At 39.0% G+C, this 15,734-nt stretch overlaps 1 protein-coding gene across 2 annotated transcripts in view; it reads right to left on the minus strand.

Annotated features, from left to right (window-relative positions):
• GALNT7 (polypeptide N-acetylgalactosaminyltransferase 7) overlaps positions 1 to 15,734 on the minus strand; it is a 70,397-nt gene that overhangs the window by 2,322 nt on the left and 52,341 nt on the right. Inside the window, exons 6-11 of one of the 2 annotated variants that reach the window (XM_005517624.2) lie at positions 13,492 to 13,674; positions 10,470 to 10,587; positions 8,401 to 8,523; positions 6,159 to 6,377; positions 3,896 to 3,994; positions 2,487 to 2,615 (exon numbers count right to left, since the gene is read on the minus strand). In XM_005517624.2, coding sequence (XP_005517681.1) covers positions 2,487 to 2,615; positions 3,896 to 3,994; positions 6,159 to 6,377; positions 8,401 to 8,523; positions 10,470 to 10,587; positions 13,492 to 13,674 — 871 coding nt within the window. Of the gene's footprint in view, positions 1 to 2,486; positions 2,616 to 3,895; positions 3,995 to 6,158; positions 6,378 to 8,400; positions 8,524 to 10,469; positions 10,588 to 13,491; positions 13,675 to 13,826; positions 14,010 to 15,734 lie in introns of both variants that reach the window. The other variant, XM_014263220.2, reaches the window with a different exon arrangement.

Here is a 15,734-nt window from a genome sequence, read left to right on the forward strand (position 1 = left end):
TTTTGGTTTTTTTTTTTAACATTTTCTTTCTCTTAGGCAACAAACTCCTAAGAAAATGAGCAAAACTCTCTCTAAAATGCTTCTAGCCTTTTCATCTATCCTGTAACCAAACTAAAAGATTAACTTTTGAGGACAGCTCTATGAGAACTTCACTGGGCAGGTCCTCCTCCAGTAAGCCCTCACAGAGAGCAACTGCACAACACCAACATTAACCACACAGGGGTAAAAAAAGTACTAACTTGGCTCCCTGTTTGGCTGGCAGAAGGAAGAGTAAAGAGTAAGTTAAGTGTAGCTTCTGGAGCAACAGGAGGCTGCCTAAGGAAGTGCAAACCTATTGTGCCAAGTGCATCTCTTGCACATCTGTCTCCTTTCACACCCACCATGCCCCTGTGCTCAAGTCTCCTGTGTTTGGTCTGTGGCTCCTCTCCCTCTTGCTGACCTCATGTGCCAGAGGCAGCCCTGGCTGGCTGACTGGCTGCATTCAGTGTGGAGGGGAAGGGAGCAGAAGCAAATCCATGGCACTGGGGCTGGGCCGGGGCTCTGCAGCCCTGCCCCGTGCACACAGATACCCCCGGCATGGGGAGCCTATCCATCACCCCACACACATGTGCACAGCCAAATGTTGGTTCACATCAATACTTGGCTCCTGCCGTGTGGCCAGACATGGAGGACCTCTAGCTGGAGAGAAAATTGATGTCTAACAAAAGCAGCAGGCAGACTGCCACCAGCCCTGGTCTTACAGGCACTGAAGCCTTGCTACTGCTCAGTGATCAAGCAGCACATGTTACAAACTGGCACACTGTGTCAGAGACAGCCAACTGACCAAACAGATAAAATCTCCTTGCAGCCTTAATTTACACAAGGCCACAAGAGTTTTCAGCAGTCCATAAGGGTCTCATTCCTACACCTTTGCCATTAGAAGAAACAGTTATAGCCTCTGTACTGCACAGCAGTGTGCCCAATTCAGTATTTGGTTACACACCCTTGGTGGTCCTTTCATCGTCACCCTCCCCTTTTTTTCCTTCTTGAAGCCAGTCAGTGTTTTGTTCTACAGCCCAGACTGTGCTTACTGGGCTTCCTTATAACTTGTGAGTAATAAGCGAACAATTTCACAACTGGTGTTACTGTAGAGGAAATGGATCGTGCATAAATGAGATTCTTAGAGAGAAGTCAGGTAACATGCTGGGACATGCTAGAACGGCTGGAGAGCTGAAAACTGCTGTGTGTTATTCTGCTGAATATTAAAGCTGAAGTTGGCACTTACCTGCCACTGCTTATTGATTTTTACATTTCAGGTTTAAAGAAATTTGTCTGTCTATCCAGCACAAAGAAGCTGAGCTGGATGGAAATGGCATTATGGCACCTGGTATTTCCTAGCTCTATAGGTATTTCCTAGCAAACACTAGAAATTGTGGAGCAACTTAAAGGATAACAAATAGATTTCACTGCACTCGACTATGCCTGTACCTTTTAGACAAACAACGAAGAATCCAGATAACCAGCTAATGAATTAATAAATATGCAATATGCTAGCTATACAAGCTGAAGAAAAATTGACATGAAATAGTTTCTTAGATGTAGAACCAAGTTATATGTGGCTATATCCAAGGATAACGTCACCCTTAGACTATTCAGTCTCACTTTTTAGAGACAAACAGAAATAGAAACTTGGATATTTTTAAAGTAACACTAACAAAGCTTATACGAATAGAGGACTTACAGATGTAATGACTAAACAGACAGTAGCAGTCCTCAAATGTACATCAGCCAAGATTCCAAGTCCGTATTAAAAATTTATAGATTTTGCAATAGCATTGTAACAGCACCACACCCAGGATTAAGAACAGAGCATACTATTGTTTCTAGAGAATGTCTAATGAACAGGAAGTGAAATACTGAAGAAGACAAAGACAGTACAAAAAGGCATAGTAATCTTATGTTTACCTGCTTCTATGTAGGCTGAAAAATATCTCCAGTCTTTAAACAGAGAAACACTTCAATTTAGACTGCCCAAAATGAGACCTAACACTGACCCAAGCTTCTAAATGCACTCCAGGATTTAAGCCATCTTCTCACAGCATATATGAAGTAAAGAGACTTTCTTGATATAGAGCATACAAGCAGAGAGGGCAAAGGCACTAAAAGCTTTTATAAAGTCTTCTCACTAGTAGTGGACGTACTTTGCTTCCTCTGAGTCATATGCTAGCTCCTAATATCTCTGTGGCAACAACTGTAGCCTATGGAGTTTTCCTTAAAGAATTTGCTACAGAAGACAGCAGAGTCACTAAATAAAAGGATCTTTCACTAGAAGAAGCTTTTCTAGCAAGCATGTATTTCTGAGAATGTGCCATTAACAATTTACTCAATTTGGTTAACCTTGTCATAGATCTTTAAAATCCAGGTATACATAAAACAATCTTTTAAAGGTGCAAAAAACCCAGTATGAAATCTAAAAATTTATTTTCTTCCATATATCTGTTGCATACCTTGAAGAACTGCCACTCCTTGAATTCGTTCTGATTACAGTGTGTAATCATAATTTTGGATCCATCTGGTCCTTTAGTTAAGCACTGATCATACTGCATGAGTTGATTGGCTTCGTTGATTCGGAAAAGCTAACAGAAAAGAAAAAGCCATTTTTGTAACAGCTGACTCAATGAGCATCTTAGAAACACTGAAAATACAATGAAATTGCAACATTCAAAACATTTTCTGGTTTTATTACACTCTTTACAACCCTCTTTGAGGAGAGTTCTTTATTTTGCTTAACCCACAATTACTATCACAATACTAAATTTCATGGTAAACTTTCCTGTAGATTTAGAAGGGCAAGAAACTTAGCCAGAAAGACAAAAATGGTAAAGGGATTCCTATTCAGCAGACTTCTAAAAGTGTTTGATTACAAACCTTCGTATGATTTGATGGCCAAACAACCCATTATCTTTATAAAAGCCTGGTAGCAAGTCCTTGATCCTGGACAGAAATTTCATGTGAAGACACTAAACTTTTGGCATTTTAGCCATGGAGGAAATCAATCTAAGTCGTCCAGATACAAAAAGATTATCCTAGCTACTTCTTACAGAATAATTGCTACAGGGTTTTTTGGGTAGCATATGCAGAAAAAGTAGTTTAGGGAACATTTTCATTAAATATCAGAATAAAAGAGACATTTCCAGGGGCTACTAAGAGCTAATCCATATAGGATTTCTAAAAAACATCATCCTGAATGCAATTTTACGATTGCCATGACAAAACTGCCTGGTTTAAATTTACATGGGCTTAAATAAGGACTTTAAATTCTGAAAAATATTCCAACCAGAAAAGAAGATATAAAGACAGAACAGCATGTTTGTGTGGTAGTGTGGGTATGTTTGTGAAGATACAGGTCAGACACAATAAAAGCTTGGGTTGCAACCATCTAATAGTAATTATGTTCTGTCAATTAATTTGTAAACGGAGCAGAGACAGATTTCTGTTCATTTTCTTCTCTCATGTGGTGGAAGATGAGTTACTGCACAAAAGTGTTTTATACTTAGACCAAAACAACTTCATTACAGTGAGCAAGTCTTTTTTCCCTGAAGGATTATTAAGTAAAGGTAAGTGGTGAAATCAGGAGCAATGCTTAGAGCTGAAGTGGTGATACTGTTGCTTCTTCATGTACCTGTTTCTCTGAAGAATGGATTATGAATTTGCCTTCAATTTCATACCATTTAGGTTTGAAATGCTATTTTCAGACTGCTGTATTTTAGCAATGCCAGTATGCTTATGGAAAACCCTAATTCCCACCTCTGTAGCTGGCACCTAGGTGACTTCATGTACAGGCTTAACATAAAACCTACCTGTTACCAATCCCTAGCAAGCAATTCTCCTTCAGACTTGCCTCCAAGCTCCTTACCTGATTTCCTCCCATTCTGTGGCACGGCCCAAGCTCAACAAAGCCACCGTTGGTGTGCCCCATGCTGTCGATGCAGTAAGAGGTTTCAAAGCCTCTAATCTGGAAAAGAGGTTTTGCACTCAAAGTCAGTCTCAAGGGAAAAATAAGTGCTAAGGAGTTCAGAAAATTCTCACTTATCTCTCAAACCAGAAACAGGTATCTGACAGAGAGATTAGACAAACCTGTGTATGAAATTTAAATACTGGTGTTAACTGTTGTGGGAGATGGAACTTCAACCTGCCTGTGCTAATTTGCAGGCTCTTCCACGAGTCAGAGTGTGCTGATAAAATCAGAGTTGCAAAGCTCAATTCTAAATTAATAACACCAAAATATAGGACTTTCAAGTATTTTAATTTATTCCATCTCCTATCGGAGCATGTTCCATCTCCCAGGTCTTCATAATTAAGCTTAGGAGTTCAGGTAAATTGCTTTCATCTTGTGGATGAAGAGAAATAGGATGTAGACAAGTTATGCACAGCAGCAGCAATTACCCACAGCCAGGCACAGCCCCCTGACACAGCTGCTCAGATGGACCTTCTGCAGCAGCAATTACACAGAAAGAAAAAAAAAAGAAATAAAATTGATGATGGGCAGGCACAGGCACAGGGATAAAGAACTACAGTCCTGTCATAAAGCATGTCTCAACTACTGATTATCTCTCTCCCTTCTCAGAAGGGCCAACAAGAAGCTTTATGACACAAATAACATTTTTTCCAGACCTATTTTCTTTGCCAGAGTCTCCTTCCTCCTTGTAATGGTATAAAAAGTCTGGAGGACTAAGCTCAGACTCTTCCAGGGAGCGTTAGGGAAGATGAACCCCATACTTTCATACCCTAGAGTTTGGAAATGCAGTCAGTGTGGTGTTACAAACGGGGGGAGGTGGGACAGGATTGCTCAGATGTAGGATAACAAGCAGCCTGTGGAGAAGAGTTGAAGAACACTTCAGAGCATCTCTGAACTTAGAATTCTACTGGTGCTCCATCAGACCCACTTGCATTTATCCAGGATGATTTCCTGAAAGGTTACCAGTATTATTTTACGCTCTTCAGATGCTTTCACTTTGGTGAACAGTAATATTTAGTGTACCTTCCAAACCCTTTATGTAGATTCCAGAGGAAGTCTAAGGATCATATAGTAGCTGATGCTTTGTGCTAACTTTTAGGTAGAAATCACGGAGGCATTGTTCATCTGGTCCCTCAGACAAAAGATTATTTGTACTCCCTTTTACCATGCACATGCTCTGTCTCTTTATCACTAATTCTAGCATTAAGAAATTAGAGATGACACTTGCTTGGTGATAGGGGACAGCACAGATCTAATTTTTTAATGTGCTTTTGAAGTTACAAAACCATGTATCATATTCTTCATATCTTGGGAAGGAAGGTTGCTAAATTTGGTGGGACACAGGAGTCCTCCTCAGCTAGCAAGAAGATTTTCTGATTTTCCCTCAACAATCTGCAAAAGTGAAATAAATAGCAGAGACAGGGAAAAGATGTAATCAATTGCAGAGGGAAAAAAAATAAATCTGAAAGCAGGCAGGAGACCTGCAGAAAGTGCTCGCCAAGGTGTGGGTTAAATGCCAGAACCAGACAGGCAGAGCTCAGCGAGGAGTCTTGCACTCACCTGTGACATGTCAACTCTGCCTGCCGACCACTTGAAAGTGCAGCATTTGTAACCACATTCTTAATTTAGTCAAGTCATAATTGTATACACTAATGGTGGAAATGATGGTTACAGAATTACATCAAATTACTACATGCAGGGAAGGGGCTTGCTGAGGCTGTAAATGTATGAGTACATCCCAGTCTAGCAAACGCAGGCAGAAATTAACTCCACCTGGATTTCACGATCTCTTCTCTAGGCCTTCACACAAAAGGTATTCTCACCTATTAATTTTCACCAATACTCCTACATGAAGGATTCACATTTTTTTCTTTTGAGAAAATTTAAATTCCAATTATGGAAAAAAAGTGCTTTGGACAGAGCTAGACATAAATTATCCTTCAAGGACCTGTGGAACTAATTAAAAAAATCACACCTGCAAAGGTAGATATAATTTTTTTCCTGGGCTACATCTCTATAGCTCTCTGGTTACTATCATATAGCTTAGTATAGAAGTAATCAAATAGCCTGTTCACATGTCAAGTAACAATTGCTTCCTTTTGAATTTACAGTTTTTTAAAAAAAGCTCCTAAAATACATAGGCGTTATGTGCTGTACCTACCTCTCCCCAGTCCACGTTTTTGGGTGGTAAGGGATAATATGAAGTTATATCATATGCTATTTCTTCCATAAACCACTTAAAACTTTTGCAGTTGTGATCTTCACGGAACTTTTTCAGCTCAGATATGTCTCCATAGGGTAGTGCTTTTGTCTCCGGCCGGCTGGCATAGAAGTAATCTTTGTATTCATCCCACCACACTTCTACAACTCTGACATAGTTCTGGGAAGAATAAAGACACTGCTGTGACCTCAAGGCACACACAAACAGGCCAGAAGTAACTCCTTGTTAATAACAGAAATTTAAGGATTTATCCTCTTAAAAAGTGACAACATAGTATTATTATATAGCACTAATAATTTGTCACTATCAGTACAAGACATGTGAATATTATTTTCAAGTGATAGTTTAGGACTGAAGGCAGCAAATTAAACTGGGCTGTTTAATGAGAGTGCAAAGTCTTTTTCTAAGATTAGAAGTTGTTCATTTGAAAATAAAGACTTTTCAGTTACAGGTGCAATGAAGTGCTGCATTCATTTGCTGCTGTCAGAATTGCAATTCATAGTTTTTATTCAGCTTCTACAATCTTTTAATGAGGAGAATGATATGCATTGGTCCACTAACAGGGAAAAAAATTCAGTCTTACATGGGTCAGCTACTTGGAGAAGGGGGAAAATTTGGTATAGCTCACTTGGCAACAAGCCTCTCCCTCACATTTTTCTTCTCATTCTCTTTGATGGCCCCTATCTCCATATTATCTGTACACGTTCTAGATGCATACCTCACTTGGTCCAATTCTTCTAGTGTTAATGACCTGGTGTTAAGACGGTCTTAAAAGATCTGACTAAAGGCACAAATTATTTTACTTTAATCCACATCCAGCACAAATTGAACAAAGCTATACAAAAAGAACATTTACTGTCAGGATGGCAGGATTAAAAGCTATTTCTACATCCTGCCTTGTACAGAGAAGCAACTTAATATTTAAGAACACTCAGCAGTGCTTTTTATATTCAGTAAGCAGGCCAGCAGACTCATGTAAGGTGTTAATATATGCTGTAAATATTTTTGATCAGCTTTTAAGAAGATTGAAATGATTTTTATCACTTAAGACAAGGCAAACTAGCATCTTGCCTGTGCTGAGCAATAGACTTATCATTTTCTATCCTGTTGCCCATTACTTTGTCTCTACCCCCAGGTATGTACCCCTGAGCTCCCTTGTACTGGTCCTAGTCCTCGTTTAATCAAAATGTTAATAATCCACATTACTAATATGGGACTTTTTCTGGGGAGGAGTGCTGGGAGGTGTTGGGGGTGTAAATTAGCCAGGTTAGTTTTTTATCATTCAGCTAGGCTGGGACACTGCCTTTGGAGTTAACTGTTAGAGAGGCTCAAGCCATATCTATAACCCTACAGGTACTCACTGTCTAGGGAGATTACTCTGGGATTGGAATTTACAAAGAGCTGGGTCTTTGGGAATGGGATTTACCAATGCCAGAACGGAGTGCAACAGAAAGCTTAAACTGGGCAATAGAAAAACTTAACAGGAGGGTTTTCTCTCTTCCTGCTGATATATGAAAATGGATATAAACAGTTTTTCTTGAGCCAAACTGTCTCTTCACATACAGAACTGGCTCATTTGTTTTCTGGAATTTCTGGAATGTCTAATTTTAATCTCAGGGTTTGAGTAATACTTCAAGCACCTGCAGTATACCTCAGGAGTTGCTAACTTATGATGTAGGGCAGAGCATGCCATCTTCCCAGGTGTCACTTACTGCCTCTTAACTAACAAATGCAGACACAAAAGTCTGAGAGATGCTAGATTCCAGGATTCACTAACTAGGCCTAGGATCATACTCATCTTTATTGAGATAAAGGGGGATTTCAAGACCATGATCTTCATCTCCAGGAGTGCTATAGTTACTAGAGTTGTTCATACATACTTGGGCACAGTGCAGCAAAGGCTGGAGGTGCTGACATTGAGTAATAGGAAGTGCATTTGTATCTCAAAGATAGTAGGGGAAGGCTTTAGAGCAAGAAGACGGGTTCTAGGATTCTCTACTCTTAATAACAGTGGGATTAACAGGAAGATTATTCTCCTGTGGGGATGATCATCCGAGCTTTAGATACTAAATAGTTTGGATGAAGTGCTCTCTAAATTGCTACTGATAATTTAAACAAATTTATCTAAAATTGTTCTTATCTGAAATCCAAAACCACCTTCAAGGCTGCTTCAAAACTGTACCTTTAAGGTAGGAGAAGACCCAACGTACACAGGGGGTGGATTTCCTTGCCAGCCCTGCAGACGATAGATGTGTCCAACACGAGAACAGGGAACAAACAGCAGTTTTCCACCACACTGCCAGATCTACAAGTTAAAAGAAAGGTATTATTAATATATATGCACAGGAATTTAAGACAGCCAAATAGATTATAAATTATGGAAGAAATGTCAGCTAAATTTCTTACTATACTATCATATATTTATATATTTTTTGCTTCAGATGTAAGCATAGAGAAAATAGTTCTTTGAAATGAAAGGTATACTGAGTACACTTTCAACTCACCCAGGAATTTACTCAACTAAAACAATTTTTTAAAAAGCTTTTTAAACAGTTGGGCATCTCATTACATCACTATTTTAGAACAACAGTAATGAATGAGTGCACAAAATCAGGAACTGGGTAATTTTTATTATGACAGAATTAATGATATTTTGATTTTATTAAAGTAATTCACGTGCCATCACTAAGATGGGTTCTGGTTACGTGCTGAGATAACGATGTGTTAGGTAGCCCATTACTCCAAGTAGAAACAGGTATTCATTTGACTATAGTAGCTGAAAATAAAAGAACAGGTAAAATATATTACTATTCTGAAATTCCCTCACTCCCACATATCTCTGGATAACCCCTTAATGGGGAAAAATAAACATATTTAAATCAGAATTTAGTTGCTCATAGTTTGGAGAAGTTTAATTGTAGCACTAAATCCTAATTCAAGCCAACTTTGTGAATGTTTCAAATTAGTCTTAATTCCAGATCAAAAATGTGATTTACCAGTATTAGGAAAGATGGGCAGAATATCTTACTTTCTTCATTGCATCATGATATTAATATTCTTAAGTTTAATCAAAAAACCTCCTCAGGTATGCAAGGCCATTAATTTTATTTGCTATCTAGGAGACAGCACTTAAGGCTGATAAACATTTAGTTCTTCCAAAGATTGGTTGTGATCTGCACAAAACCAGGTTGGAGGTCTCTACATAACGAGCATTTCAATTACAGAACTACTGTAAGTAATTTCAGTCATGATTTTAATCTAAGCAAGATGAAGAATTATATGGATAAAGACCCTGTGTGTGTAACATCCCCAATAAATACACTTTGCATATGGATTTACAGCTGAGCAAGTGCACTCAGAGCTTTCCTCTAACTCATGAAGAGCAAGAGTAACTAGGAGAGCTCTGAATGTACTTTTTGTAAAATTCAGCTACAATTTCACAGATCACCGCTGAGGCTATAAGACATATACCTTCACTTTTGTCTGTTAATTGGGACTGATTCCTGCTGTCTGCACTTGTGTCATTACAGACTCTGAAGCTACAAGAAGCTAATGACGATCATCTCATGTTTCCTGCAAACTGCAGAGCATGCATGTGCCTAGGAGTGAAAATAAAATCCTCCTCGGTGGTTATGAATTATGCAGTTAGTGTTTCAATTATGAAGACCTCTCTTGTAAAGAAGTTCTTGAAATTCTGAAAAGTATATGAAATAATTTTTCACTCACGAAAATGGCAGGGAGGAAGCAGATTACTTTTTGTTGCACCATTTTATACTTTCCAAGTGCACATGCATAAACTGAGAACGATGAGGACTACTCGTTCTCTATCATTGCTTTCATTAGAAACAACATTTTTCTATACCCACTATGAGAACATTCAGTTTCCTCCCATCAAATCTGCCAGTCTGGTTTCATATTGGATATCTGGGCAGTTAAGGGTGCAGTCCCAAAGTTTTTACAAAATCTATTTAGATTGATTATCTAAATAATTAATAATTTAGATTGATTATTTTAGATTAGATAATCTAGATTACGCATCATTTGGGTTTCAGCACAAAGAGACCTCTCTGAATACTTCAGTCCCCAAAGTTCACAAGGAAACACTGAAGAGACACATCTCTGTCACATCTCCTCACAAAAAAAACTGGGCTTCATGAAGAAGAGGTAGGTCTATCTAAACTCCAAACAGAAGTATTTACAGACAAAAATCCCATCTATTTAATTGAATTAGTTTTCAAATATTTGTGTTACCTTGTAAGAAATTTCAAAATTTTCACCACCCCAGATTTGAAGCCCTGGATCATAGAGACCCAGTTCAAAGAAGAAATCGCGTTCAATGGCAAACAATCCACCAGCCATTGCAGGGGACCTGAAAGAGGAAGACAGTGTAAATCCTTCTGCCAAAATGATACAATAGCAGTCAAAGAAAGCTTTAGCAAAGAAAGCAATTGAGTTAACATATAGTAGAGATCAGGTAAATGGCAATACACTGAAAAATCATAAAGCTTTGTCATCAGCTTGCAGCAATTTTCTGAAGTGGCATCTATATAATTTTTAGCGAGGTCACAGTTTTTTATTATGTTGAGGGTTTTCTTCTACAATTATTTGTAGAATTAATATTTAATTAATGAATTTGATGATAGAAAATCTTGGTCTGAATTTCCCATTCAGCCAGTCAAATAACTTAAATAAAAAATGAGATGAGAATCAGTGTGATGAGATATTTCTCTCTTAAAATTTTTTCTAGTTTTTGAGATAATCTGAAACTGCACACAGGTTTACATTCTGAAGAGCTGCCACATTGGAACACACTGTCTATTACACAAGTAACAGTGTTTTTCTAGCTTTCTAATCTTCTAGTTCTTTTCGTCCTATTAGGAGACACTTTACATTATACTAAGTAAAATTTTTAAGAGGGCCTAGATAAAGTAAGACAAGGTTTCCATTCTGATTTAGTATTTTTTTTTTTTTGGTTACCTCTTTTCATGACTTTGTAAATCCGTCCCCATATATTCAATCAGCAAGTTTTAATGTGTCAAAAAGATACCATGGTCTGGATTACAGTTTGTGCAGGTTTTGGCTGGGGTAGAATTAATTTTCATCACAGTGGCTGGCATGGGGCTGTGTTTTGGATTTGTGCTGAGCACAGGGTTGATTATGTGGGGATGTTTTGGTTATTGCTGAGCAGGGCTTGCACAGAGCCAAGGCCTTTTCTGGTTTCTGTTCTGCCAGGCTGGAGGGGAGACTGGGGGTGCATGGGAGGCTGGGAGGAGACACAGCCAGGACAGGTGACCCAAACTGACCTAAGGGATATTCCAGACCACGTGACATCATGCTCAACACATGAAAATTGGAGGAAAAAGGAGGAATCTTTGGAGTTATGGCGTTTGTCTTCCCAAGTCACCATTACCCATGATGGAGCACTGCTCTCCTGCGTGTGCTGCCTCTAAGAATAATTATCAGTTTAGTTGCTGTCCAAACTGGGATCTGTCATTGAGATCACATGCCAAGGTACTGGTACATGTCCCTTTCTACTTGCTGCCTACTCTATTTTCCCCCAATGCTCCTTTTGTATGCTGGGGGTCCAAAGGTTAAGAAGCCAGAAGACATAGCAGGGGGAAGCACTTTGCACAGCACAGCCCCGTGGCTTTCCAGAACTTTTGGTTTTCCCCAGCACCATAAAGACTTGGCAAGTGTAGAAGCCTCAGCAGTTTCAGTCTTGGGCTCCAAGATGCTGCCAAGTGTATTAAAGAACACAATAAAACCTACATAAGCTCAGTAGTTTACTTCATAGGATACAAAGAGGTAAACATAGTCACTGAAAGAAGGATTCAGTCCCGGGGCAATTCTCACGTTACAAAAACGTTGCCTCAGCGCTTTAAGCTGTTGAGGATCTTTTTGTTTTCTTTTTAAGCCAAGCAATCCTGGCTACGGTTTCAGCAAGACTTTTACTTGGTCTTACTTGCCTTGGTATTGCTGAAAGAAAATGCACACAGCCTGGACACAAACAGATGCAGGGCATGTCTCTTTTTAAAGGAAGCATTGTAACTCTGAAGGTATTATTAAAAATAAAGTAATCTTTTAAAACATTCTGAGAACATGTGTTCTGTGTTTCTGGGAACAGTTTAAACGATTTTAAGACCTGTTTGGATGGTAAACACAGAGCACTACAGCAATGTTTGAAATAGTTTATTCCCCTCTAAGTGAATATTAAAGTTCCAATGTGGACAGCTTCATCAGAAAATGGTATTATTTAAACAGTATACAAAACAGATCAAAGCTTCATAACTTGCTTGCATGTGTTGCCATTTTAGCAAAGAACAATCATGGGTGGGGATAGGGAATTACCAACATCGGTTCTTACAATGTCTAAATCATATATACAAGCAATAGAAGACATTAGATTCTGAAGACGTGAAGATTGCTTTCAATTGTAGTAATGTGATTAGTTAAGTGTGAAGGGGAAAGTAATAAAAAACCAGCAGAACCACAGTCTCCCAGTACTGAAAAGCCATCCAGAAACCGTAGTTTCTAAGCTAGGGTTTCCAGGCAGTTTTTGTTTTCTGGGAAGAAAACATAACCCACTACAAAGCATAATAAAAAGGCAGAAATTCTGTGGAAATTATTGGAGTTTTCCCACAATAAAAGGTGCTGTTTTTATCTTTCTTCCTTTTTTTTTTTTTAATGTTATGTGTATTATATTAAAGTTCTTAGAAAATATCTAGCCAAGATTCTTAAACAGCATGCTTCTTTTTCAGATGTGATCCATTGTGAAGCAAGTGGGAGAAATATGACAAAAGGAATTTTTTTGATACACATGCATAATCCTCCAGCTGTATGCATGCATCAGGCCATGACAGCAGGCTACAGATTTTATGCATTACCGTCTATTAGAAATACTTCCAGCATGCTCGTTATTTCAAACCAAATGGTTAAACAAGCACTGTTGTTTCTAACAGTACTTTAAAAAAAATATCATGGCTAATTAAAGTTTTCCCTGGCAACACAGTTATACAATTTTTCACTTTGCCAAACGGAACCCAGAAATTCTGATGTGCACTCTATTAACCACACAAGAGCAGGAATGGAGGGGCAACACAAGGTAGCGAAGGTATTTTGAGCAAATAGTTGTGGCAAACAGGTCTGACTGAACAAAGCAGCTAGTGTGGTTAGAAATGTGAGGGTGCTCAGGCTAGAAGTACATGCAAGTTTTAGTGGATTAATAGCGACGTCAGGAGAAAAAAAAGAAACGGGTAAGTGATTTAGTGATTACCGATACGGTTCAGTTTTTGTCTTTCTGCTTTCCTTCTCTCTCTTGGTCAAGGGAACCCTCTTCCATAGCATACTCCAATCCCACGCTCCTCTAGCAAACCCATCTTCGTCACCACCCCCTTGCGGCACAATCTTAAAAGTGTTGCCATCTATGACATCTATGAGCGGCACAGTGCATGTGGTTCTGCGGCGCAGGGCAGGTGCGGTTATGGGCACGGGCCCGCGTGGCACGCGTGCGCCGAGCGTGGTTGGTGGGGAGAGAGGGGTGGGGGGAGAAACGAAAGGGTTTAGACAATTATTCGCTATGATTCACAGTATGTAAACAGCTCGCTTTACCGATAAGGCTCAGTTTTATGTTTTCGTTTGGACTTTTCCTTGTGGCTTAACGGAATTCGTTTCCATAGCAAACTCCAGTCCCAGGCCCCTCTGGCAAAACCATCTTCATCCCCACCTTGTTGTGGCTCAATGGAATAATCATTCCCATCTATGTAATCTATTAGAGGTACAGTACATGTAGTTCTGAAACATTTATAGAAGGGAAAGAAAGAGCAAAATACAATTTCAGAAGAGTAATCTGTCTAATCTGAAATTTACACCATTAATTAAGTTTATAGAAGATGTGTACATATATTACGCAGTGTACATAAAAAAGTCACCTGTAAACATACTATTAAAAAAATGAAGGCTCATTAGAAGAAAAAAGAGATGGTCTTTTCTTTACATTGTTTTAAGATGTTCTGAAAACAGAAAAGTTAGATCAGAGAATGATAATATATCAATTAGTTTATCAATACATTTTCCTTTATGTGGTCATCTAAAAAAGCACTGCTGGAGGCAACGAAGGAACCCTCAGGGGGCTGGGTTTCTCACAGTATTATTATTTCCTGTAATTTCTATTCATATCAGATCTTAGCTGTCAACAAGTATGATAAACACTTAGCTTTTACTAGTGTTAGCACACATTTCCATTATACTGTCCTATTCAAATGCCCTGAAAACCCCACAAGTTTACTTATCCTTACTTATCCAAGTAAGGATAAAAAAAAAAACAAACACATTACTAGTGCTCTCCTAGAAGCAGTTTTCAGTAGAATTCTTCCTGTTTGATTTGCAATACACTCCTCATTGTGATCTATCACACACAATATTCACCAAGGAAAAGACATTATCTTGTTTTTCTCCCCAGATTTTTCAAATGAGTTTCCCAGTGACCCAGGCTGGAGCACTTTCACCTTTTTAAATGAAACTCCAAGAGACAGAAAAGGCAGGGAAGAAGAGACATGCTAACACCGTGCTGTTCTTTGAGGCAGAGGCAGCAGGAGGCTGCCAAGCACAGTCTGCTGGCACCGTGTGCCTCAGCATCTCTGGTCCTCCTGCAGCCTTCACCTCTGTGGGCAGTGCCGGAGGATGCTTCTAAAACCCCCTCTTCTCACCAGTCTTTCTTGTGTAAAACAGTAATACACAATGGGAGTACACAAGCCTTTCCATCTTCCCAAGGATACTTTCTGGCCCAAATAGAGTCTTGGTTGAGTTACAGCCTTTAAAACACACAGAACCCAATTCTTCAAGAGAATTCTGGTAGCACGGCAGGTTAACAAATAGTTTTTAGGATTAAGTAGCTATTTAATGTGATTAAAGAGTTTAAACATGCACATGGTTTCCTAAACACACATACCACTGACCACACAAGCTAGGAGTGCGGTAGCACACACCAACAACAGCATTTCAACAGCTGGAAGAAATGAAAGCCCTGGGGATCTCTCTGCCACCTCTCCAAGACATCCCCTCACAGTGCAGGCACTTCCAGCACAGACTCAGAGCCCGTGCCTGTGGCAGACACAGGCTCAATCCTGGCCTCGCTTTGCTACAGACAACGCCCCAGAGCACTTCAGAGGAAACAAATAAGACCATACATCAAGACCAAACATGAGTAAGCTATAAAAGCTCTTGAGATCACAGGGGCTTTAAACTCCCATGAAATCAAAATGTTTATTGCTACTTTTTCTCTACCAAAAGCCACAGTTTTTTTAGTTATTTCGCTCAATCACGCTCCTTATTCAGCTAGAATAGAACATTTCAATATCAGTGCCTCAGCTGTAAAAGATAAGAGTTATATATAATCTACACTAGACAAAATCTTCAGTATGCCTATTAAAATAAACTACCTGAAGATTAATTTGCCTGACTATATTACTTCCTCATTATGTATCTTTTATGCTGGAAGAGAATATAATCATCATATGA

The sequence above is a fragment of the Pseudopodoces humilis genome, chromosome 6 (assembly GCF_049639895.1).
Source record: "Pseudopodoces humilis isolate 2021_Gansu_Grassland_sample_001 chromosome 6, ASM4963989v1, whole genome shotgun sequence".
Taxonomy (NCBI): Eukaryota; Metazoa; Chordata; class Aves; order Passeriformes; family Paridae; genus Pseudopodoces; species Pseudopodoces humilis.